The 26,729-nt window shown below is 29.4% G+C and overlaps 1 protein-coding gene across 4 annotated transcripts; it reads left to right on the top strand.

The window, feature by feature from the left end:
- Positions 1-273: 273 nt before the first annotated feature.
- Positions 274-25,265, top strand: LOC143252488 (testis-expressed protein 10). Of its 4 annotated transcripts, none has more exons than XM_076504702.1 (14): positions 274-632; positions 2,429-3,245; positions 4,450-4,559; positions 9,701-9,820; positions 11,615-11,819; positions 13,393-13,522; positions 14,495-14,652; positions 16,026-16,206; positions 16,642-16,709; positions 17,790-17,929; positions 19,004-19,084; positions 20,587-20,872; positions 21,143-21,261; positions 24,956-25,265. In XM_076504702.1, exons 2-14 carry the CDS (start codon positions 2,483-2,485, stop codon positions 25,091-25,093), a joined length of 2,499 nt encoding a protein of 832 aa, XP_076360817.1. In that variant the 5' UTR covers positions 274-632; positions 2,429-2,482; the 3' UTR covers positions 25,094-25,265. The 4 variants fall into 4 exon arrangements, with proteins under 4 accessions (XP_076360817.1, XP_076360815.1, XP_076360814.1 ...); XM_076504700.1 differs by having other exon boundaries at positions 280-625; positions 21,146-21,261; XM_076504699.1 differs by having other exon boundaries at positions 280-625.
- Positions 25,266-26,729: the final 1,464 nt, after the last annotated feature.

Genomic DNA, 26,729 nt, shown 5'->3' with positions numbered 1-26,729 from the left:
GAACCCGCGACCCTCGGGTTAACCCACCTGGCCATGTCGGGCCCGTATCTTGGTCGTAGTGATGTTTTATTTTAACCTGTTACACCATTCCACTAAAATATTCCACTATTACTAGTGAGTTTGGTCAACTCTTAATTTCAAAATAAATAAAGTGCATAAAATACATTAGCTTCAAATTTCGTTACTAAAAGAAAATTATATTTAATTAGTTGGAATAAATTTATCCCATGTAAAATTTCCGGTATATTTAAATTTATACTATTATAGTACAATATCTTTCTCGCTAGAGTAACCAATATTAAACAGTGCACGCAAGTTATGGTGATTTGTGAGTTTGTTATCACTTGAAAAGTTAAATTAATTAACGAGCATAGATACTACACTAGAATTAGTATACCATTATTATCATAGCTTATACGTTATAAACAAAACTTAACCCTTCAGCATGGGAAAGAAAAGAAAAAATCAAGATTTCCAAAAAATCAAATTTAAGGTTGGCCGAAAGCTCCCAAAGGGAACAAATTTAACTGACACGAGTTTCAAGGCGAAGAAGATTGCCGTGCCTTTTCAGATTAAACATAACAACACTGAGGAACCAACGACTCATAGAAAGTTAACTGTTAAGGTATGATGTAAGTCTAAATTTAAACAAATTCACTCTTAAGCTTTCAATTACATAGTACGCTACTTTATTATTTTATAGACTTACCAACCTTAGTCTATTCTCAAGTGTCTCACTTATTTGTAACAGTCTTAAGTTCTAAACCTGGTGATAAGTGTGATACTGAGAATATGGAATACTTTCCAGGATTACATCCACTGCATTTTATTTCATTTACATTGTTTCAGATCTTATTGATATAAAACATAATATGGAATTTTATCATAAGGTTGAGGCTTTTAGATCACACTTCATTTCAGTTTGAAAATTAGACTTTTACCTACCTCTCAGAATACCTATTCCTTTTAATTTAATTCAAATTATGATTGTTTGAGATTTCTGAGACTGAAAACTACAGTATGTAACCTGATTCTGTATTACTGTACCCTGTAAGTTGTATATCAAACAATCATAATTTTAACTAAAGGAATAGATAGTTTGAGAGGTAGGTAAAAGTCTAATTTTCAGACTGAGTTAAAGTATGATCTAAAAATAACACACACCTCACAGTTTAACAGAAAAAAAATATTGTGTTAATGTGATTTATATGTGGTATGTAACAGTACTAAAAGAAGCTTGCAGGCTAAAGACCATGTTAGAATATAAGGTTATATTAACCTATAGGATTTCCAACTATTTTAAAATGGAACAGCTATCTGTCATATAGAATTACAACACTAACCAAACAAAATGTAAAAAAACATTTTCAGTTGTTTAAAGTAGTTGGAAATTTTATAAGTTATTAAAACTGTATACATTAATGTGGTACTTTAGCATGTAAATGCATTTTTACTTAGAAATTAACAATTCTACAATCTTGGTAGTTAGTGAGAGATGTATGTTTATAAATGCATAGACAAGAAATATTTGCCATGACAACAAAAAGTTGAATATCTTTATTTCAGCTTTCTCATTGATATATTTTTAAATTTGAGTATCCTTAATGTTGTTTCATGATGCTGTGAATAAGTGAATGCTCGTTCCAAAATTTTTGTGTATTAAAAAGAATATAATCACCAAACAACCAAATTATGATGATCAAATGAATTATTGTCCTTCATATTCATGTATAACTGCCCAACTATATTATTAAATTGTAGTTTTAGTTCATTGTTCCATGAAATTAGAAATTCTTTCTCATTTGTAATGGAAGTGTAAAGATAGCTTTCAGATTAATGTCATATTTTGTTAACACTGAACAAAATCTGATAGTGGAAAAACATACTTTGAATTATATTGCCAAAATGGTAAATGTATCATTTTCATCCACTGCTGTCCCCTTCTCCCAAATTGCTCTTTGTTTGTGCTGCTTTATTCACTGCCAGTGCCTCTTCTTCTGGTAGAAAATGCTGGAATAGGTTATTGGTATCTTTTAATGAATTGGCAAGAAACATAAATAAAAATATATTTTGATAAGACCAAATGCTTTATTTATAAAATGTATTGTACATACAGTTCTCATATCATCCAATATTTAGTGCTAACTAAGTACTGTTAATTAAACTAAACAATTTCATTGTTGGTTACATAACTGATTTTTAAACTTCATAAGAGGGACTCTTGAAGTGGGATGATCATAGGATTAGATGGAGTAGCAATTGAAAAAGGTTGTTGTAAATATAGGAGAGTTTCAGAACCTTTTTCCTATGAAAAAGCACTGTATGCTACAAATCAGAAATTCACATCCAAAACCTTTTGTTAAAATGTTACTAAATGTTCATTATTTTTAGATGTTTGATGCAACTGACACCTGTTTTGTATATACAGGATCTACTGAGCCGACTACAACACTATAGTCCATCAACACGTCACGAATCCTTGATGGGCCTGAAAGGTCTGCTAACCCAGAATCCTGAACTGATTAATAATAATTTAGCTTCACTTGTGGAACGGCTGTCAGAATTGACCACTGATAAAGATGTAGTCGTCAGAAAAGCTGTTTTAAAAGTTTTGAACATTATTTTTGATCATACCAAATCTGAACAGATTATCCCGTTTTTTCCTGTTCTGACCTCTTACTTGTGTTGTGCTTTAACACATATTATTAGTGATATTCGTCATGACTCACTCAGTCTTCTAGATCTTTTACTAGAGAAATATCCAGATTTGGTATGTTCTTACTCGGACAGACTCATACCCAACTTTATAGAACAGATATCAACTAAGAAAACTGTATGTTTGGGTTCATCTTCAAACTTTACAGAAACTAGGTTTCTTGCTGTATCACCTGGAGACAAAATTACATCACAAGTTTGGAGGGTCAGAGTTTTGACAAGAGTGGCAAACTTTCTGAAAGCTGCATTAGCAAGTCTTCAGAAGCGAGACTTAATGAATCCTCATGAAGGGGAATTGGAAGTTCACTGGGATAGATTCAGACCGACAGAAATTTCAGTCTTTCAGCATAGTGCTTATGAACCACAGCTATCCGTTAAATTTTCATTATCCAACCAGCACAAGATGGCTGTAAATTATATAGGATGTCTGAAGAATGTAGAATTTGTGCAGAACTTTGTAACTGTTATGATGCCTCTTCTTGTGGAAACATGGATTGAAGCAAGTCCACAGTCAACAACAGATTCCCCAGGTTAGTTGTATATGAACTCCTAATCAAACTGTGGTAAAGTAAGTGGAATAAACACATTGTTAAATAAGTAAGAAATTGTCATATAGTGATAAGGAACAGTCAGAATAAAACAGAGTAAAATCTGATAAATCAGGATCTGAGTCTGAATTATTGTTTGTAAAATAATGTGATGAAATTAAAAACAAATGTTCTTTTGTTACAAGTTACAACTTTTACAGTAAGCAAAAATATTTGTTGAACAGGAACTAATTTTCAATCACTGTTGCAATCATTCTTGAGTGCACACTGATAAAAAAGTTGTACTTTGTAATAAAACAATACTTATAATCAGAAAATAATCTCAAACTGTAACTCAGTGTAAAAACGAATTTTTATTTCCTCATGCTGTTATGCCAAAGTGTATAAGATATTTTATCATATTGTATTGAGTAAACCAGCAAGATGAATGATTATTTAGAATTGTAATTTTTCATTTTATATATATAAAATGCCACAAATTACAATAATTTTTTTAGCATTTTTTATTCAGTGAATATATTTCAAGTTGAAGTTTGATGTTTCTTGATTGTGAACTTGTACAATTTGTTCCTCTAAAGAAACTTGTATGTTACATATGATAAAATATTAAATCAAATTATTGAAATGTACCACCTTATATTTACAAAAACAGCAAGTGGTGTTTGGTCCTTTAAGGCTATCTTTTCATCCCTTATCTCCAAGAAAAATTAAGCCTAATTTCATTTTTCAGGAAATTATCAATTTCCCTCTTAATCATTTGTGAGATGCTGGCTTAATATGTTCGTAAAAGAAAACACTATTAATTGAAGAGCAGACTGTGTTTCTCAAAACTTAAATTTGTGTCCTTTCGTCTTGCTCTGTCCAAAACACAGTATGAAGCTGTCATATCAGTTCCAAGATAAACTTCAGTAAAAACATGTCTTACCTTCCTGACACAAAAACTTAAAATAAGAGAAGAAAATATAGTCTCTTACTTTTCCATGTCATTAAAACTAGCTAGGCTGCTAAACAAATCTTTTGTCGTTATTTCCTAGAATATTTATTCACGTTTTGTACTTCTATCGACTTAATCTTGATATAATACTTTAATTACTATAAAAAACATTTAATTGATGCCTCTGTGTCAGATGAAATGCATTGAAATAGATGAATAAAATGTTTTCATGACCACTTATGAATGTTTCAGGTAGTGTGTTGTCACCTGAGGCTGCTGAAACTCTGCAGTGTGTTCTTTGTGTTATGGAACAACTAGGAGAATTGGTTTTTGTTTTATCAACTGAAACAGAAGCTCTAAATGTAAGAACAACTTACTGAAAATACATTTCGTTTTTATTTCTATCATCCTTGTAAATTGTACAGCTTACAGTTACACGTAGCTAAAATCTGGGTTTCAATACTCTTAAGCACAGCATAGCTAGTCCATTGTGTAGTTTATGCTTAGATACAAAGTAAGAAAACAGATGTATATATGTGTGTGATAGTTTTTCCTGTTATGAAGGAATGTGTGTTTGTCTGTTGTATAAACTGTTATCCTTAAAAAATAAATTCAATACAAGTATGATGCAAATATTTAGGCTAGTTGTTTTTTATATTCATGTTAACTCTCCCACTATGGGCTTGGTCCCAGGACCAACCTTATAACCACTTTGTGCTTGTTATAATTTTAATACTATAATTTTTAATATGATAGGCATAGCTTCATGAAACTTTGCTGATTACCAGTAAACATTACAAGACTAGTACACAAAATACCATATTTTTTTATCGAGATTTAAGATTTTGTAAATAATTATTTACTTGAGCATTTTTCTTCTTCTTGCATGTTGACTGTTCAGCATGTAGAGTAATTCTGATTTTAAGATTACAAATACTCTTATGCTTTAGAAAATTTTCAAATTTCACATGCAGAAACTTTATAATTTCCTAATAACCTCCAGATAATTATCAAATGTTTTTAAAGAGAAAACTTTATATTTTTATCTCTTATTTTTGCTTGTATATCTCTGTATGGTTTTTGATCAATTTGACTAAGAAATTTGACCTATTAAGAAATAGGTGTAAATTATGCTGTTTTTCATTCTAGAATGACCACATTCTAACAAAAAACCACAAATTTTAGTCTGAATAATTACATCTCATAACATTATATATTTTTATTTTATTGACCTTTCAGCTGCATCTAACTAGCATTAAAGAAGTTGCAATAACACAGCTCACAGGAAATCATGTTGATGTACCTAATAGTCTAAAAATGACCTGTCATTTGTCTGTTGTAGTGACTCAGTATTTTGTGAAATAGTCACTTTTTGGTTATAATACATTACACGTGTGTGTGTGTATATATATATATAATTACTATTTCCGGACAATTTTTTTTTATATCAGTTTATTTTTCTTTAAAACATAGGACAGTAAATAAAGAAATGTAGAAAATTATGATTTTTTTTCAACATACAAACCTTGTACTTTGTAGTTTGCTAAACCTTGCCAAATTTCATACATGGAAGATTTAAAACAAAACTGTTTTAGGTTTTATGTATGTATTTAGAAACAATCAAATATTATAAATTACTCTATCAATATTACAGAATTTCACTGTAATTTATCAGGTTTACTAAAACTGTATTTGGGTAAAAAACAAAAAACATTTTTGGACAAATATTTTCACTTACCCCCTCGTCCTGATATTCAAGAGGAAGAAATAATTTTGGGAATTTCCCACCTTCTACAGGCTGGGAAAACCACTAGAGGACATTCTGAGCTTTTGACTGGTTAAACACACATTAGTGGGTGAAATAGCTGTATGTAAGCTTCAAAAATGGTGAGTTAGGCCACCTTGATTTGATTCACTAAATATGTTATTATCTCACAACATAGAAATGGTAGGAGGTTTTTATATTCTAATATGTCAGGATCAATAATTTGTAAGAAGCTGTAGACTTTGTATTTGGACATCACAAACATCTAATTTCAACTAAAGCTACATTCAGTACACCACATGACATACAAAAATTGATATTTTGGAATTTGTTTTAATATTTACTTTTAAATTAACAAATGTGTGATACTAAAATTTGAATTATAATCTACAATTTGATGCCAAACTTATTGATATACATTAATAAAATAGTAGTTCATTAATATTTGAATGCAAGTCTAAAAACATGATGATATACCCTTTTCACCCCTGACCATAAGAAGACCTGTAGTGAGTGGGTTAATTAAATAGTAATACTTATGGAATATTGTTAACTTGTTAAAAAGAATGAGTGAAATACCTGCTGGTTTCATTGCTTTATTAGTATCTTTTGTTTGACATTGTAGAGAATTACATGTTAATGTGATTTTTGCTTCCAACATCAATTTTATATGCCTTGAGAATTCTTCATACTGTTGTTACATCATTGAATTACATCAAAATTTAAATAATTTTCAAGCTTGTCTATTTTACTTTAAATAAACTGTGAGTTATTGAAATTTCTGTAGTTTATCAGTAGTTGTAAAGGTTGCTGGAAAAAATTCTTGTTTGCTTTTTTAGCCTGTATTTTTTCATGAAATGATATGTGCATTAAAGTAGCTTTTGTCCAATGACCAAGTTAAGCTAACCTTTCATTTTGGGGGTTAATGACATTGAGAAGCTGAGAAAATATAATTAATGTGTTTGCATAATGATGTGTAGAAAGAAGACTAAGCAATGTAAGACTATTTAGCCCATCAATGGTCTCCCTATTGAAGAAATTAGTTCATCTGTAGTAGGGCCTAAACAAAAGGTTAAAATGATTAAAACTGCAAGCAAATACTACAGCATCTAACAAAGTGTATTGTACATTTATAAATTAACAGGAATTAATTTTTCTTAATTAACAGTGAATATAGACTTTTATACCTTTTTCTTTAACATTTAAGATTTTATTCCCAATTTTTTCTTCTACCAATCCTACCAACCTGATTGTTTGATGCTTCATAGAAAACAAATTATTTTCTTTAAGTCTTTCTTTAACACTAAAACATTTCAGACCAGAAATCTTTTTGGTAGTCTCTCTCTTTCTCTTGCAAGTAAATTAATAAATTATCTGTACAAATACTCTGTATAATACTTTAATAAGAGTTGTTCCAAAGCTTTAAACAGTTCCTGAACTTAAAATTTCTGTCACCATTTCCATTTCTTTAGCAAAGGTTATTATTCATCAAAATTATTCCAACTCTCCATGGGACAGATATTTGTGGATCCCCTCCCACCTTTTTACTTTTGTATCTTATATCAGAAAAATACCAAATTAGCACAACTTAGCATTGGTGGGGGGTTTGGACCCCTGATCTAATTTTATACTGATAGAATTCTCAAAAACATTGTCTTTCTTTTTGGTACTGGTACCTTTATGTATTTATTATTGCACTTTTGGTATTTATTGTGTTAAGAAAAAATAAATAGAGGCACAATTTCCTGTCCTTTGTTACAAATGAGTTTTTATTTTACCCATCCAACTAATGGGTACTCCAGCTAGTGATTTATAAAGAAATTACTCAAACTGAATCGCATTAAAGAAATCCTTAAAAGAACATATTGTAATCAGGGTTGAAGAAGTAATAAAAATAGTGTAAAATAAATTATAGGCTGTTGATAATACAGTTAAGATTAAAAATAAGTTTTATATGTATGTTCGGTTAAAGTTTATTAAAATAGTGCAAAATTAACAATTCCTGATCCAGTTGAGATTTGTGATGTTTTTAATGCTTACTTTTGTAACATAGGAATAAATAAATACCTCTAAGAAATTTGACTGTTGGATTTGATATTATTTCTTTACAATGTTAATTTTAATCAGTGTTCTCAAATCTTGTACTGCTAATGAAATACTTAATTTGATTAATGCATTGATACTAAAAAAGAAAACGCGCATCCCAAAAGCATACTCGACAAATTCGTTAAAACCATCTGGATAAGTTTCAGCTACTAATTTATGTAACTTACACAACAGTTGTTTAGTAATAAGATGATATTTAGATTTTTTAAGATAGCTAAAGAAATTGTACTTAAATTAGATTGTTCATGTGCTATATTGAATTGTAAACTTACCTCTGTATTGGCTCCTTTTAAAAATAATTTGAAAATTTATATAAAATTGAAATATTTTCTTTTAACAATAATCCTGTTATAAATGCATAAGAATTTGGATTTTGTCAAACCATTGTTCTTGCAGTATCAGAGATTTATAATAAGTTATTATAATCTTTTGATTTTAATAAATGATCTGTGTTGTCTTTAATATGCACATGAGGTATATAATTTGAGATATTTTTTACAGTTATCTAACTAACAGAAATCAATGTTCATCAATTAAAAAAAATATATTTATGATAGTTTAAATTATGGAGTTTGAAAAAGATTTCACTTAGGTTCACTTTTATTTATTGTTTATATAAATAATTTGCTAAATGCCAGTTCTGTTCAGTTTAACATAAGACTGTTTACTGATGATATTCACCTATTTTACACTGTTCATAACCAGTAATAACTTATTATAATTACAACTAATAGCTGAGGGAATATTTAAAAGAAATAGATATTAGCAAATAAACTCAATTAAATGTAAGAAAACTAAACGTGATTTTGTCAAATAAAGAAATAACTACAAGTGATGTACTTAATGAACAAACTAAATGATCAAATATTTGAGAGTTATTAAAAATAAATTTAAAAACAACTTGTAAAGATGACTGATTCTAAATTGTTAAAAAATGCAGGCATTATGTGAGCATTGAAGTGTTATATTAAATCTGAAATTTTACAGATAGTTTATTGTATGCTCTTATATATTATATTAATTGTGCAGTTATGAGCTGGTGCCATCTAATGCTATAAACAAATGCTTAGTTAATGTTGTTTGCAACAAAATCATAAAATGTACAAACTTTAGATCAAGGATGGACTATGTATAACACACTACATTATTTGTCTTTATGGTTGCTTGTAAATTAGAATCAGCAAAATTTATGTATAAATTTAATAATAAAATGTTACCCCTAATTTTTCAAAATTATTTTATCAAAATAAATTATAATTATGCTGTTTAACTAGTTACTTCTAATGGCTTTTCTACCTTGATATCTTACTTTAGATTAAAGGTTGGTTGAATTTAGAGGAATTATGAGTTAGATAGTAATATAAAAGTGTTTAATTTTTACAGTTTGGAAATGCTTTCAGAATTATATTTCTTAAACCTTATAAAAAATTTATAATCTTGTATTTATGTACCACATAAATGCAAGATCCAAGTTCATTTAGAGTTCAGTTAAATGTAACTATAATAATGGTTTACTAGATGACCAACTGGGTTTTTATCATCCTTTATTTAAATAATTAACTATAACATTTAATGACTTCTTTAGAAATGTAAATAAAAATGTTGCTACAACAACATTTCTTATTTTATTAGATGGAGTGGTTTAGAGAGAATTTCAGTAAAGATTTTCTCCAGCACTTCTTCCGGTGGTTTCCATATTCTCAGCATTATAGGTTTCTAAAGAAAAAGAAAGAGAAAAATCTAATTAGCAAGGTAGTAAATATGTTTGTTGAGAATTAATTTTGTGAATAGAATGATAGCATCAACTTTTGTTTAATATTTGTTTGAGATTTAAAGTATGTAATGACCTGTTGATGTAATGAAAGTGGATGTAGTTAAATTTCAAAAATATAAAAATATATACTTAGTTTTATTGAATTGTTACAGTGAAGGATGACCACATATCTCTCTTAACAGATATAAAACAGAAACTTATTTTTCTTCACAGCTACGCCATTGTGCAAAAATGATTTTAAGATACTGGAAAACATAAAAGTTTAGTTACTCGTTAGAAGACCTTGCCATATACACCAAAATATCATTTCACTTGATTGACAAACTGGCTATGGCATGTTGCTTTTTTTTTAATTTGTTTAACAACAAAGCTATCTTTATTTCTGTTTACTAGTTGTTGTAAAGATATTGGTTTTTTACTAGCTTTCATTTTAACCCATTTATCTTTCTGATGTCTGATTTTTCATTTGGTTTACTTCTAATAATAGTTTATTGATTAGAATATTCATGTTTAATTTTTTTTGTCTTTATTTATGATTATTTTAAAAATGGATTTAGTATTTGTAGTAGCATAATATTTTCCCTTAATGTATTAACTTTTGTATAATTTCATGTTTTTAAGTTTTTTCTGTATTATTTAATATATGTAGATAAAAAATTAATATTTTTGAAGTTCATTTAAAATAGAACATGTTTTACAATACTGAGTGTCAGTTGTTTTATTTTCATACAAAATTGAGTGTCAGTTATTTTGTTTCCATATAATACTGAGTGTCAGTTATTTTGTTTCCATACAATACTGGGTGTCAGTTATTTTGTCTGCATACAATTTAACTGTGTGTCAGTTATTTTGTTTCCATACAATACTGAGTGTCAGGTTTTTTGTTTCCATATATAATTGTCTGTTATTTTGTTTACATATTATATTCCTATGTGTACTGCTTGTAAACATACTGAACTTTTTACATACACTCTGAAGTTTTTTAAATATTTATTTGAAACCTTCTTATAATTATTTATGTGTTCAGAATTTTTGCAATGCTACAGAGAGAGAATCTGTGTATAGCCATCTGTAATTTTGAACTGAAAGACTTTTAGGAAACTAGCTAGTTAATAGCCCCCTAGATCCTGGGTTAATCTTGTCATCTAATGATAGTTCACCATCAGTCATGTAACAACACTGAAAGTAATATTCGACACTTAATAAACATGTTTGTTGTTTGAGTATGAGATTTGCTGACCTAATGAAAGTTTATTATTTTCTTAATCTGAGGGGGGGGTGAGGAAAAATAAGTGAAGTCAGTGGAAAGTATTTCCACTATTTCAATTTATGAAAAAAATATGACGATAGAAGTTACAGAATGTGTCAAATAGTGGACAGATACGGGGGTACCATATAACAGTCACATGATAGCATAATAAACTGTTACAATATCAGTAGTAATAGAGACAAAAATGGGACAAGAGGTGAAGTAAGTAATAGTAGAAGCCATTACATCAGTGTGGTTTCACTTGTAAAATGTAAATTTTTTTCCATACAATATTAAGTGTCAGTCATTGCTCTGATTTTTTAATGTTTTATAATTTATTCCTTTGGAATTGTAGCTGCACTATTAGACCTGTAAGTATATTATTAAGCTTGTTAAATCACTTCCATAGCAGTCATTTAGTTACTAGTTTTCTGTTGTTAATTATTTTTTAGTGCATATAGCTTTTCTAGAAGTTTGTTATTTACAGTTTAAGCTCTATAATGTTGCATTTGTAACACAATAGACGTCCTCTACCAGACTAAATCTAACCATCTGCAGCTTGTTCACTCTTCTGATGCCCAAGCTAAGTGAATCTTTGGGATCTTCACAGAAATGTATTACCAAATATTTGGTAAAATTAATTGAAAGGGAAGAATTAGAACCAGGAGTTGATCTAGAATTATTACTGAAGGTCATTCGTAATCTTCTGATAGCGAACAACAGTATTGGTGAGATGCATCTTGTATATAATACTTATAATGTAATATAGTAGTCATATTTAAATGTAACCTCATTTATTTTGAATCTTCTATAGAATTAAATGCATTAAAAATATATTTAACAACTGTAAATTATTCAGATAGTATCTTAAGTACTTTAAAAACTGTCCAATATTTCAACAGTAACCAGTATTAACTTCTTAGGATTGGTTTGTTTAAGAGAACAGTCAATGACCATAGTACCACAAACCCACAGTCTAATAAAAATAAAAGCAGATAAGCTTATAAAATAGTGTCACCCAATGTCAAAAGGTAACACCTTTCATTTTACCAATATAAAATTCTTAAAAATTCTTTTTTTTTTCTTCATTCGTTCACTTCAGATTCCAAGTCAATAGTGTATATGAAACCAAGTACTTTTATGTTTTTATCGCTTAAGAATTTGAAATGGACATGTTAAGAGGAATGTGATGGCAGTTTGAATAGTTCTTATCAAAAAAGTTCAAGCGTGTCAATTTCTAATGCCTTTCCAATTTGTGGCATTTAACCCTCGACTGTTAGAATATACATTTTTATAAAGTCTTTGTCTAAAACCATATTCACTGTCAAAAATATTAACATTAATTTATAAACTAATCTGTTGTGGAAGCAATTTATGTAAAGACCTAATTTCAACATCTTTCATGTTTGTCAAAGTCTATCTTAAGGCTTTGTCTCATTTTTAACAACTCTTCTATATGGTTTTATTTTACCTTTAATAGTCTTGTGTTTTGAGGGTTTGTTTTTCTTTAACAACCTGCTTGTGTTAGTTTGTACGTATATAAAAATTTAGTTTTACATGTAATAGGTTTTTGTGCTATTCAATATTTACTTTATGGTGTGGTTTTAATAAGATTTTCACACTCAAGTATGGTTTCATGATCAAGTCTGCCATGATGAATGAAACTACTGGATCCATAGTGGCACCATAATCATGTTTCATTGTTCCATGATCAAACTGGTGAGATCACAAGATTCACAGTGTCACCATGATCATGTTTTATTGTTTCATGATCAAACTGGTAAGGGTTATAAGATCATAAGATTCATATTGGCACCATGAAACAGTGAAACATGATCATGGTGCTACTATGGATCTTGTGATTTTATAACCCTCACCAGTTTGATCATAAAACAATGACATGCAATTATGGTACTGCTATGAATCTTATGACTTCATGTTTCATTGTTCCAAGATCAAACTGGTGAGGGTAATGAGGTTACAAGACTTGTAGTGGCACTGTGATTATGCTTGTTTGTTCCATTATCAAACTGATGAGGGTTATAGTGCCACGAAATGTTTATTTGTTCCATGGCCAAGTTTCACATGGTAGAAGTTATGAAATCATATGACCCATATTAAAGATATAATTAAAATACAATATTATCTTTGAAACAAAATTAAAGTGATAATTTCAGGTGTAGAATCTAAGTTGGTTTGTCATTATTTAATCATAGTTTTATTAATGTCAAAAGCAAGGGTAATTGTAAGAGATATGAACAACACTCTGACTACATCATGTAACCTTTTGGTGCACATCAGATGACAGACTTATGAACATTCTGATAGACTTCTATAAAATACTGCAACCTGAGCAGGAGGACTATCGTGTCTTGCTGAACTTTTTTATTGAACTGGCTTTGGATCCTCAGTTTTACTATATCAAAGACAGGTGGGAATAATGTCAAATGTTTGTTCATTTCTTATTGGTCAACCCAACTAAATCATGTGTTTTTTGTGTAAATAGTTTGTTTACAATTACTTCTCACCTTGTAATAAAATTTCTAGTAGAAAATTATATACATTAAGGAGGGACAGAGAAAATATTAAATTCTTTGAGTTGTAATTAACGCTTAAATAATTTAAGCAACGTAATAACGTAATAACTATTATAGCTCATTGAAACGTGTTTTGAGGTTGGTTATTTGTTTGCTATTTTGATTAAATAATTTAAGCAACATAATAACGTGTAATAATTATTACATCTCATTTAAACATGTTTTGAGGTTTGTAGTATGCTATTTTGCTTAAATAAGTTAAGCAACATAACGTGTAATCATTATTACAACTTATTGAAACATTTTCAGGTTGTTTTTTACATATTTTCAGATGTCGGGTGTCAGTAAGTTAACGTAAGATATTCTTAGTCTGTTCAACTTCTGAGTTGTTGAATTTTCATAATATTGCTATGAAGTTTACCTATTTTGTTTTAGGTTTAAAAACACTTTTATGAGTTTTTTTTTTTTTTAGTAAGTTTGTTTTTTTCACTTGTACACATCTGAATCACTGTTGAGTTGCTGTAAAGCTAACCATGTATGTAAGAAACTTCTGGTGTTAGAGGAGATAAGGAAGTAAATTAACATGTCTTAAAGAATTAGCTGGTAACTATTTGTTCTGAATTGGTACTAGTATTAAGTGATTTTTGTATACTTGTGTGTTTGTACTTGGGTTTAATACCTATTTTAGCCTGGCATGGTCAGGTGGTTAGGGGATCTGACTTGCAAGCTGCAATTTTTATTTTTTAATAAAAAATTAGGTTTACTAAAATAATATCTTCAGGAAGGATGATATGAAATACCTATAGTAGAACAGGATTATATCCAGGACTTTCAGGCTAAAAATTAATTTTGTAATTTTCTTCCAGCTGTTTTTTGTCATCTTGGCTTCAGTTTTTTCCTTATGAAATTATTCAGAAGTTTCCATCAAACCTTACAGTTCTAGTGGCTGCTGCTAGGAAGCTTGCAAGTAGAGGTTTGCCAGATTTCTTGTTGGGTCTTCAAGATTGTGAGATACAAGTTATTGGTAAGTGCATGTACAATCTGTTTTACTTGGAGTAAAGGGTGGGCATTTGTTATAATATATATCATGTATTCTAGTGTTTACCCTGTGTGGGTATTAGTGTACGCCACTTCTTTGATCACTTAACTGTGAAATTTTGAGAGTGGGTTTCATATCAAAACATGTTTTGAGTGTGAAAATGTCTATTTGATTCTATAACACCTGAACTATCAAGGCAGTGGTGTAAGTGCACTAGCCCTGAGAGACTTCTGATTATTTGTTTTTTGTATATTTTCCTTTAGTTTTTGTGTTTTTATTGATTGATTATTTTGAAATCCTTAACACTAGTAGTATTTTTTCTAGCACACGTTGCTTCAGCCAATGCAAAGAACAAAGCTGATAAATATCCAGACGTAAATGTTAATAGTTATTACTCATGGTAAAGTTATTACACTTTACATGAGCTTTCTCCTGTTAATTAATATACTGGCTAGTTTTCCTTAAAATAAAAACAAGTAGACAACAGAATGAAACAACTACAGATTTATGTAAATTACACTAAATCTTGTTCTACTAATTTGTAGAATAATAATGTTGTAATAATTGTTATTTTTAAACTAAAGGATGATGTAACAGATTTTATAAGCCTTTAAAATTCCTAAATTGTGGTTTGCCTGGAACAAGTAATAAACAAGTGTCATGGAATATAATCATTTATCTGTTTTTTTGTCTATTAGCTTAATAGAAAATAATCTATTAATAAATTTGATTAAATTCCTCCTTGAAATGCTTTCCTTGCTTAAAGAGCATGGCATTATAAAATAATGCATAAACATAAAATAATGTATGCAGTGTGAAATTTATTATATGAATCAATATTTTACATATTGTAAAATAATGTAGAAGTTTATGATGAATTAAAAGGAATTTATTATTAACACATTGACATGCAGTTAGTATAATGTTTTATTATTTTGATATTGAGTTCAACTGTTACACCAAAAAAATAAAGTAGGTGTCAATAAAAGAAAGTTAATTTAAGGATCTTTCTTAAGTTTATCACTTATTTTCAGAAATACCATGATAAAAGCTCATTCCTTGTTTGAGCATAAGCTTTAACATTGGATTAATTATTGATACTTATCTACATGTAGACAAATATATACCTCACTACTAATTTAATCATGTTAACTTATGTAAAAGTTATGTATCCAGAATGGAACAGTTTGTTTTATTTTCTCACTTCAATTATCTATGCCAATCTTCTACATTTTGATAATATTTTATGTAATTTTAAAATCTTATAAGACTGTGCAATTGAGTGAAGTACTAGTTTATACAAAAAAAAATTGTTTTCCTAATAATGCATTAAATATCACCAATGTATATTGGTATAGAAATGATCCGGGATCTTCCTGATGGTCCTGAACATTTAGTTATTCAGCGCCACCTGGTAGAGCTTGTTTGCAAAATTCCTCAACTTTCACTGAACTCATTCCACCTTTTATCAGAAATTTCTACCCATAAACTGATCTGTGTGAAGAACTTTCTTTATCTCATTCAGATCCTCAATCAAAGGTTTGTTGGTGATTTGAATCTTAAATAAGCTTTTAATGTTGTAGATGTGTATAAGCTTGTTTGTAAATTTAATCATTACTGAATTCATAAATGAATATTTTTATTATCATTTCTAGTTATTAATATTAAAGGACTTTTTCTGTTGTGATGTAAACTTGTTTAAATTTACTGATTGTTTAAGTATACAATTAATTTACTGATTATTTGATTCTAAGAGCAGTTTAATTGGCCTTTAAGTCAGATGGCAAACACAAATACCTTTAAAAAATACATTAACATTTTATTAAGCACTGTTGTAATCATAGCTATATGTACTTTTTCATTAAACTGGGAAAAAAACATTAACTTTTGTTTTGCTAATTTATGATTGTGTAAGTACGATAAAATGTTTTACATCATATTACACTTTTATATTGAAAAGAAAAATGTATTTAGGTTTCTTCGAAATGAACCTGGATTTCGTGGTGGTGAATTTGTTAGCCTTCTCTTGAGTAGTGCTATAGGTGAGATCAGACTTAAGTTCCCAATTCAAAATAACAAGTTATTAATTAAATAGAGTAAAATTTTGGTCAGATAAATAAAGTTGTAATGGATATGATATAGAAAAAAATAACAAAATATATCTCCTTATATAGAAAGATTATGTTTACATATTAAGTTTCAGTACAGATATCTTTCTTTTCATGTGCTTCTCTAACGGATGTACATACATCTAGTTGAGAGTTTGATATACAGTCAAACATCGATATAAGGCGCTAGTTGGGGTCCAAAAAATTCGACCGCGTTGCATCTGATTGCGCCTTATACCGATTTGATTATTTTTTTTTTACCCTCAGGGTGAGCGATAATGCAAAATTTACGCGTTTTGTAGTGAAATAAAGAAAACAAACAAAACTACTTACGCTAATGATATAGCATTTTTTTTTATTTATTTTTATTTATTAAACTCAATTTAAAGACTGAAATTAAATGTAAAAAGCAGAATTCTAAAGAAATTTATCGAATTCATTACTTTGATGGGGGCTGATATTCTAAAAGTAGTTCCGTCAGAGCAATCATGTGATCATTTTTACGATTAGACGCTGATTAAAATTAGTTCAATTTTAAAAGTTAATACATATAGTAATTAATTTTGATAATTTATTTTCTAATTATTAAAATCTAAGTACAAACTGAAGTCAAATAATTACCAGATAAAAAAATGTCATGGCAAAGTTTAAAATACGAATTCAGTACTGAAACAAAAACGGATTTTTCAAAAAATTTAATAACAATAAAATATAGTAAGCACATAAAACAAGTTGAAATGCACAATTTTATAGTGGATTTGGTTTTTGATTTTTGATCACATTAACCGGCTGATTACATTAAGCAGTGGTAATATTAAGCGGCAGCCTCTGTAGAAACCCCAAAAAATTTGGGGCCTAAGACCCCATCGCACCCAACTGATTATCGTGCTTTATCGATGCGTTTTATATCGATGTTTACCTGTATTAAGAAATATTTACAAGAGTTAATGTAAACAGTGGTGATCCCAGTTTTTCTCCGAGTTATTTTGTAATAGGTGTATTTACTCTATTTAGGAATTTTGAAGCAGGGCCAAAATAAACTCAGTAAGGAGTGGCGAGAGGATATTGACCTTTTAACCTTAGCTGACCTGAGCTGTTTTTGCATTGTTCCCAGTAAGCAAGAAGATTTGCACCAACAGATGGATATAACTCGTGTAAGTTTTAAAGGTTTAAATGAATGGAAACTACTACTGTAAGGTTTAAAGTTTAACCTAATATTTTAAACTACACTTTCAGAGTAATTTCAAGACCTTATAAATAAAAGTAAGTATTATATTGTTATACATCAGCCATGCTATGTGCCATATTTTGTACTGATGAGGTTTTTCTCAATATCAAGGCTTGGAACAGTTGGAGTAATTTCCTACTGAATTTGTGATGTATAATTACATCTTAAGTTGTTTTATGAGATTATTTATTTAATATGGTTAACAACTAGGGTATTTTTAATGAGTCCTCACTTTAACTGAGTCTTCAACTACATTTCAGTAAAATGTGATAAAAGTATTCCACATGTTCAGTATGAGTTACATTGTATTTTTATTTCTAAGTTGGGTTACTTTACTCAGTTCAACCTTCCCTAAGTTTTTCATTCACATTATAGTACAGACAGTACCATATTTTGTTAAATATAAAAAGTATTACAATATTAATAATAGTGAAGATATTATTTGAGGAAGCACAAAACATTTTATCTGCAAGGTTTGAACATTTTGGAATATGTGCATTTGTCTTCAATAAAATCTAAAAATTGTGTTTATTGATGAAAGATAATTATTAACTAACACTATAATATCATACCCATCAGTTTACTTAGTTAAGAGAAGTGGTAAATGGAAGGGTAAAACAAAAGATTACAAATATGTGCCACTTTCTTTAATAACTAAATAAACTTTGTAACATGATTTTTGGATTTTGCTAAAGATGAATAAGTGTGTTCTTAAATTTTCAAATATTAAAAGTGAAATGTTTTGTGTTTTACTCATTTTATTCACCATTAGACTTCAGTTTCCCCATTGTGGATCAACTGAGTTTTACTGTCTCATTGATACCACTTTGCCTAGACATACTTTAAAATAGTGCAGAGTTATGATCTAATTCAACTATGACCAGTAAAAATTTGAATCTTATCCATTAAACCAAAAGTTTGTGAAAGAATGTACAAACAAATAAAATAACTGATTTTAAAGCTATTCATCCAGCATGTCATTAATGATTTTTTTTTTTAGGGTGTTTGCAGTGTCATACGGGAGTGGCCAGGTAGCCTGAATGTCAGGAAGATCTTAAATACATATCTGAAGCAGTTTTTTGTAAGTAATGTCTGTCTCAAGCTTTTATAAAACTAGTTTAATATATTTCTGGGTGTGTGAAAGCAGAAATTGGCATAAAAAGTAAGTTCCTTGCCAGACACAATGTACATGAAATAAAATGTAACTACAGTTGAGAAAAGATAGAGTTCTTTAATAATTTATGGTACATATTTTGGGTTAAACAAAATGTTAATAGGATTTTACACAAACACATTCAGTTGATTTGTACAGATTACTTTGGTTGTGTAAGGTACTGAGGTATTAAAAAAAATATATACTCACATACCTAGATCAACAACATAAACAATAATAAATCCTAAGATACAGTGAACTACAAAACCTTACACTGCTGCATACCATATATTCCTGACATCAGTGAAAAAATAACCAATATTTGGAAAAAAAACTTAAAATGCAACATTCCAGTAGACACCAATTTGTTTTGAAAACCAGATACAAAATTAAAATCCATACAACATAAAAACTACACTACTAAACACAACACCAACATCATTTATAAAATACAATGCAACAACTACCATGACTTTTATATTGAAGAAACAAGTAGGAAAATGGCAACCAGCTTCAAAGAACACAAAAAAACACCTTCACATGTTTCTGAACACTGCAAATCAAGTACACAATATATATCTGTAGGGAAACAAATATAAACAAACACAAAATCAAAGAAGCCCTACTTATACAACAACTAAAACCAAAATTAAACCAATATAAAGGAACACCTTTATAATTATACTAATTAATAACCTATCATGTAACTTCAACGCCCTCTACAATCCTGTACCCGTTTACATTCTTGTCCCTAAGATATGCCCAGCAGTGGTCAGTTGCAAGCTCTCTCTTTTTTAACCTGAAGATGACCTAAGAAAGTCAAAACATTGTTCTGTACTTTATTTTAATTATAATGCTAATACCCATACCAGCCATCTTGAGAATACAAGGTACTAAGAGTTTGCTCAGACCCAGTGCTCTAAATCTATAATAATGTTCTGAGATTAATAATCTCTCTAATGAACTGTCACTGCCTAAAACCCAAGCAGAGAATCCTAACCATTGTACCATTCACATGATGTTGCTGAAAATCACTGTCAAGTTGTTGTTTGAACTTCTGTTATCTTCAGGGTGTTGGTTTGCATTCGTCACTCATCATGTGATAGCTAAATCTGGAAACATTATATATAGCAGACCTTGTGTTTCACAGTCCATAGTGCAATTAGACACCTTCTTGTATTATAACAACTAGTATTTTTATTACAGCTAAGTTGTGCAATGCTCATGGCTAATAGTTCCTGATAGCAGAAGAGAGAGAAAATTATAAATAAATATTAACTTTCTTATTATTATTATTTTCACAAATAGATAAGTCATTTTTAGTTTAAGGAAACTATTTCTCAAATATCTTGTCCATAATATGTTTTGATGTTTTTGTTTATATTATATTTATATATTGAGGATTTGTTTGTTTCTATTTTTCTGAAAAGGAAATCTTTAGATATTTACCTGTCCACTCTGCTTCTGCTATTTTGTGGCTGGCTACAGAATTATTCACCAGTAAGGAAAAGGAACTTGACAAAGATGTTTCCTGGAATCTTGTCCAACTATCTCTGGCCATGTTAGCTGTATTACTAAGGTCTGAACATGACTCTTCTGTGAATGAAGGCTTGGATGAGAACTACCAGAGTTTGGTACTTAATATAACAACTAGATATTTAAAATCATGTTCTTCAGTTACACTCTTGTGCGATAGCCTCAACCAGTGTATCACGAGTAAGTTGATACTGTCAACTAATTTTCATAATGTATGTCTGTGCATGTAATAGTTTTCAACAAGCTGATACTGATGAGTTTTATTTCAGATGTTTTTGTTTTAACTGGTTATGTAAATTGAGAAATAATTTTATTTATAGTGTGAGAAGTTGAAATATACTGTCTCTAAATGAAAGGTTCACTATTGTAAACATAAGTCACAGTAATTAGTTTGTTATTAGTGATTATTGTTATTTGTAGAAGTAGACATTATTATTTGTTTTTCTTCAGCAGTAGACCAAATGGAACAAGTCCAGTGTATTGGAAGGATCCTGGAACATCTAGTGAGAACAGCCATTTTTACTGGAGACAATATCAGACTTATAACAGACATCCTAGAAAACCTAGATGTAATTAGCTTTTAAATATGTGTTATGGTTAAAACTATGTTACAGATAACACCATCTGGTATTTGTTGAGCAAGCCAGAGCATTACAAGATAGTAAAACTGAACTAAGTTAATTTTTCAGATAATTGTCTGTTTCTAAAAAATAAAACATGATTATAACTAGTAACCCATGATTGACCTTGTTACCATGAGACTATACATAACATTAATGAAAGTACTAAGTTATCTTACCTAAATTTGTCAATTTTTTAAGAAAACATTACAAGCACATTGTACACAAAAAGTTAGGTATTTTGATAAAGTATTTTAACTAAGATTTGTGTGTAAATTTAGAAAGTATTTACTGAGTTAAAGGTCCTTTTTCACTGTGTGAATTAAAATATTTTCATCTCTGAGTGTCATATTTCATTTGAATTTTTTCTAGAATTTCTTAAATTTGTATAAAGTTCTTTTGAAGGGGTAAAACTTTATTTTGTTTATCCTAACACTAACTATAGCATTATAATCAATGTGCACTGAATGGAAACTTAAAAAAATATGAAATAAAATCAACAGTTTTTTGGTTTTTTTCAATAAGATGACAGCAGATTGTAACAGACAATTGTAAGTATTTATTCAGATAGCCTCAGCTTCTGACATTTTCATTTCTGCTTTCTTATAATTTTATAGTTGTAATGCTTACTTTAAGGTGTGTTCAGTACTGTGACAGGCAGTAAATCACCTGGCATGAAAGTGAAGAATGTCAAGTTACATCACAGGATGGCAAACAATATTAGTTTTCCACAGAATAGTCACAAATATTGTATTTAATTTTTTAAGTTTTCTTATTTAATCTAGTAGGTTTTTTACTTTTTACATCTTAGTTACTTTTCTAAAAGAAATGACTATAAATAAAAATGAAGTTTAGTACTTACCTTAGCTATAGCCTATTTGTACTCAGAAAACTATGTCAGTGGTATTACTTTTCTTACTCTGTTTGCTGTCTAGAAGATAGCTTATGTAACTCTCAAATGTGCATTTTAGAACACAACAAAATATATTGGGAATTAGTGGAATGTCCTGAAGTTACTGTAATTTATCTGGCTTTCTAACTAGTCTGTAAATAGGTTTAAATTCCATTAATGCTGTATGCAGGTGGACACTGAAAACCATAAAAGGGATAAAAAAACAAATCTTTCCAAAGGAGAAATCGGAGTACCAGACATACCATGTGATGCAGATTAGTAAAAATTAAGAATTTATTTGGATATTTTGAAATTACAAGATTAGAACTTAGTTGACAAAGAATTTTTGTACTGTAAACTATTTTAATTTTATGCTAATTTTAATGACATAAATTAATAATGAAATTTTTCAATTACATTTTGAGTGTAACTTTCTAAAAAAGTCATGATGTGTTAACTTTGAATGACCCATATGCATATAAATAATGGTCTTATGTACTATATTTATCACCAGAAAATACATTGTACTCTATCAAGGTGTACACTGTAACTTTTTCAAAGAAGGATGTGATATTTAACTGTTTTTGTGTTCTTTCCAAATTTGTAATGCATACTGTAGGGATTCACACATTTTGGTAAAAGTGTAAATTCCAACAGTATGCATATAAAAAATATATTTATCTGGAATGTAAAGGTAATTTTTTCCTAATTTTTATCAAAACCTTGGACCTTCACAAACTACAGAATAAATACATAAGCATTGTTTACTCAGTTTGAGAGTTATTTCTTTTCTATGTTTATATATATATACACATATTTCTGTTATAGTGTTTACATGGATACTGCAAACCTGTCTTAATATTTTTGTGCATTATGCAAGAGAAAGGGGAAGGCTTACGTACCTTAATAATTAAAATAAACAACATTTTCTGTTTCATATAAAGTCATGTCCTTGTAGTGTAATTAGGGTTATACAATTCTTTATAAAAGTTTCATTCAGCTTACATTTTATCCTTTATATATCAGGTTATCCTTTAAGTAATGTCTGATTTTAGGTTCAGGAAAAAAGAAAGGATTTCAAACACTTTTAATGTTATTTAATTAATAATGTATGTTCCATTATTATTAATTATTTCCTGCCAATGATTCACAAGCTTCTGAATGCTACTTTATAAAATTCTTGGGGTTTGGAGGAAAAGAATGTAGAGAGGGTAGTTTGACATCTTTGTGTGTTCCATGCTTTTTTCCATCAAAATAGTTCTGCAAACTTTGGAATACATGATAATCAGATGGGGCAAGGTTCTGGAGAATAAGGTGGATGTACAAGTTTTTCCCAGTCTAGCTCTTCAATCTTTTCAGATGTGATCCTTGCTGTATTGGGCCATGCATTATCCTGCTGTAACAACACATTTACGATTGATCTAAGTGGGCCTCTTTTCTTTCAGTGCAACATTCAAGCGCTCTAACTGTTGACAATAGAAGTCTGATGTAATCGTTACATTGAGTGCCAGCAACTCAAAGTAGATCACACTAACAATATCCCACCAAACGCTTAACAAGACTTCCCAAAGGTTGAGATCCATTTTGAGCTGTGCTTTAGCCAATTTAACTGCACTGAACCATTGCATGTGGTGCTTACCATTTTCATAAAATATCCATTTTTCATCTCCAGTCACTAACCTGTCAAAAAAGGTGAGTTGAGTTCACAAGATGCAGAGAAGTGCAAATGTCCACTCTTGCTTTAAGGTTGGCTTTTGTCAAATCATGGAGGACCCATGATGTCCTAGTTTTGACACCTTTACAAGCTGTTGCAGATGATGGTGAACTGTTGAATGGGTTGAATTAAGCTTCTGTGCTAGTTCTTCAACTGTTACAGCACCATCTTCATCAAGTGCAGCCAGCAGCAAGTCATCATTAAACTCAATAGAACGACCTGAATGTGCCGCATCACTTAAGCTGTTGTCACCAGACCTGGGCTTCTAAAACCATTTTCGACATTTTCTTTCATTGAGAGACTCCGTACCACAAACACCTTGAATGTTTCATATAGTTTCTTCTGCACTATTGCCTTCTTTAAACTCATAAAGCATTGTATGCCTAGTATGCTCTTCAGACACATCCATTTGCATAAGGGTTTATTTGATTAATGATCTGAAAAAGTGGAGTTGGGTTAGTTTTTTTTATTTGTCTGAACATTTTTATACACATTCTAGTACATATTTTAGTCATTAAAGCCTTCTTCAAAGACAGAAATGATGATGCACTTTCTGTATTAAATTTTTGGATGTTACTTATGGGATGACCTGATTTTAATTACTTTGATATTAATTTGTTCTTCAATTCAGTGATAGTTTTTGCTGTATAAAATGAAAAACAAGAATTTATTATTACTCTGCATGTCCTCACAGTTTGGTAAATGAGTTCTCATTATTAGCCAAATTAAAATTATACCTTTTTTTTAAAGTTATTTAGAATTTCTTTTCAAAAGGTCTGAAGTTGGTTATTAATATAACATTTATTATAAATTTTTGACATAGTGGAATATGTGTGCAAGTCCCAACTTGTTTGAATTTCTAAGCTTAAGATTATATACATTTAATAGTTTGAAACCTTGCATAGATTTTAAGGTATTCTCTGAAAAGTATTTTGATTTTGAATAGGTGGGTGTTATTTACACATAGTCTTTTTTTTTTTTTTGTATGGTTGTAGATGCTTGAAATGTATTTATGTTACCTTATTGTTTGTTCTTAGGCTCAATCTGAAGAGGATTTAGAAGAATACCCCTGGTGGCAATCATTAAAATATCTAATTTCAATTCAGTATCAACCTAGTGGAGCAGGCTGGAACAGAATGGACAGAGATCTGAGGTCCTGCATCATTAATGAGTAGTGTTTTCTGTAGTGTCTCAAGATGTTTAATTTGTTGTACTGAACAGGAGATGCAAGCAGAACTTGAAAGGACAATAACGTCGGGATTTGTCTATTCATTTGTAGTGCTCATCTGGAGTTCACTGATCAATGATATTCTTTGTTAAACAATAAACATTCTCATCACCTCCTAAGGTCATCTGTATTTTTAAATAAACATTCACACTACCCCTGAGATCATGTGATTTTTAAATAAACATATCATCATCTGTAATTTTAAATAAACATTCACACCATCCTCTATAGTTATCTGTAATTTTAAATAAACTTTCACATCTCCCCTAAGGTCATTGGATTTTTGAATAAACATTCACACCAACTCCTAAGATTATTTGGATTACCAAATAAATACTGGCATCATACCCTACATCTGTATATTTTTAAAAAACATTTGATAATTATAGGTTAAGTTGCTATTGATGTATGAAGTAATATTTAATAATTAAATTCACTGTGCATAGTAGAATTATAGCAACACTGGAACCTAAAAAATATTAATTTATAAATTATTATATGCTTCTTTAATATTAAATTCAGTATGGATATCTCAAAATAAGAAATCTGATTTTGTTTCATATTTCTTGATCCCAAACGAATTCTTAGTGTTAAAATATGCTGTCCATATTTGTGGTCATGTGACTTGTATCCAAGTTGAAAAAAGTATTTTCTCTCCTCCTTATGATACTTGGTGTAATATCATTTATTAGAGTAGTAATTCAAGTTACACTGGTGTACGTGTCACCTTCTCTGACAAATTTTTATACTGGGTGTACATATCTTATCTTTTCTGGCAGCTTGTTTACACTGGATGTACATATTTCCTCCTTTACTGACAGTGTATTTAGAGGTTTACACCAAACATTTAAGCCATATAACTTTGGTAATAAAAATGACCAGTGTGGTACCATAAGTAAGTAATATCTGACTCAGTTTATGGAACTAGACAGTTAGGCTCTCTGAAACAATAGTCCTGTTTTATGTGAAATGCTATTAAAAATATAACAGGAAATTGAACAGTTTGTTTCTGGAACAATCAAATGTTATATAGTTGGCTCTGGTGTTTTAACTGTAGAAGGTTAGATGGCCACTTGTGAAACCATTTATTATTTGAAACAGACCAGAATGTTAATTCAGTCTAAAAGTTGAAACAAAAAAAATTTAAATTTACAAATAATAATTTAAAATATTTCATTTAAATGATTGTAGATATTTAATTATTTTACTTAGCACCTTGACTATTAAAAATATCTGAATTATTGGTAAGGTTATTTAATTGTTAGTAATTCAATATGAGTAATAATAATAATGAAAATATAAAACAGCATAGCCTGACATGTTGCTACAAATATTTATCTGAACTTACAAAGAGTAACAAGTAAATGTTTTCATTATATAATAAAATATGTTCTGACTTTCAATCAGACCAACACACAAAATGAAAACAAATATTTCTATGTAGCACAGCTTTCATTCCAGGCTCAATATTTCATCATTACATTTTGGAAATGTCATAAGAACAAAATAATATAGAACCAAATAATTTACAACAGTACGAAGACATACTGGACTTGTATTCAGAAGGATCGAATCCCCATCAC

This window comes from Tachypleus tridentatus, chromosome 6 (genome assembly GCF_004210375.1).
Source record: "Tachypleus tridentatus isolate NWPU-2018 chromosome 6, ASM421037v1, whole genome shotgun sequence".
Taxonomy (NCBI): Eukaryota; Metazoa; Arthropoda; class Merostomata; order Xiphosura; family Limulidae; genus Tachypleus; species Tachypleus tridentatus.
Note: the sequence above shows the minus strand (reverse complement) of the source record. Positions and strands in the feature narration are given on the sequence as shown.

Coding starts and splice junctions, on each gene's coding strand:
- LOC143252488 (XM_076504699.1), top strand. CDS start 446: ATGGGAAAGAAAAGAAAAAATCAAGATTTCCAAAAAATCAAATTTAAG. Junction 13,523..14,494: donor TTTTACTATATCAAAGACAG/GTGGGAATAATG, acceptor ATTTTCTTCCAG/CTGTTTTTTGTCATCTTGGC. Junction 19,085..20,586: donor CATATCTGAAGCAGTTTTTT/GTAAGTAATGTC, acceptor TTTTCTGAAAAG/GAAATCTTTAGATATTTACC.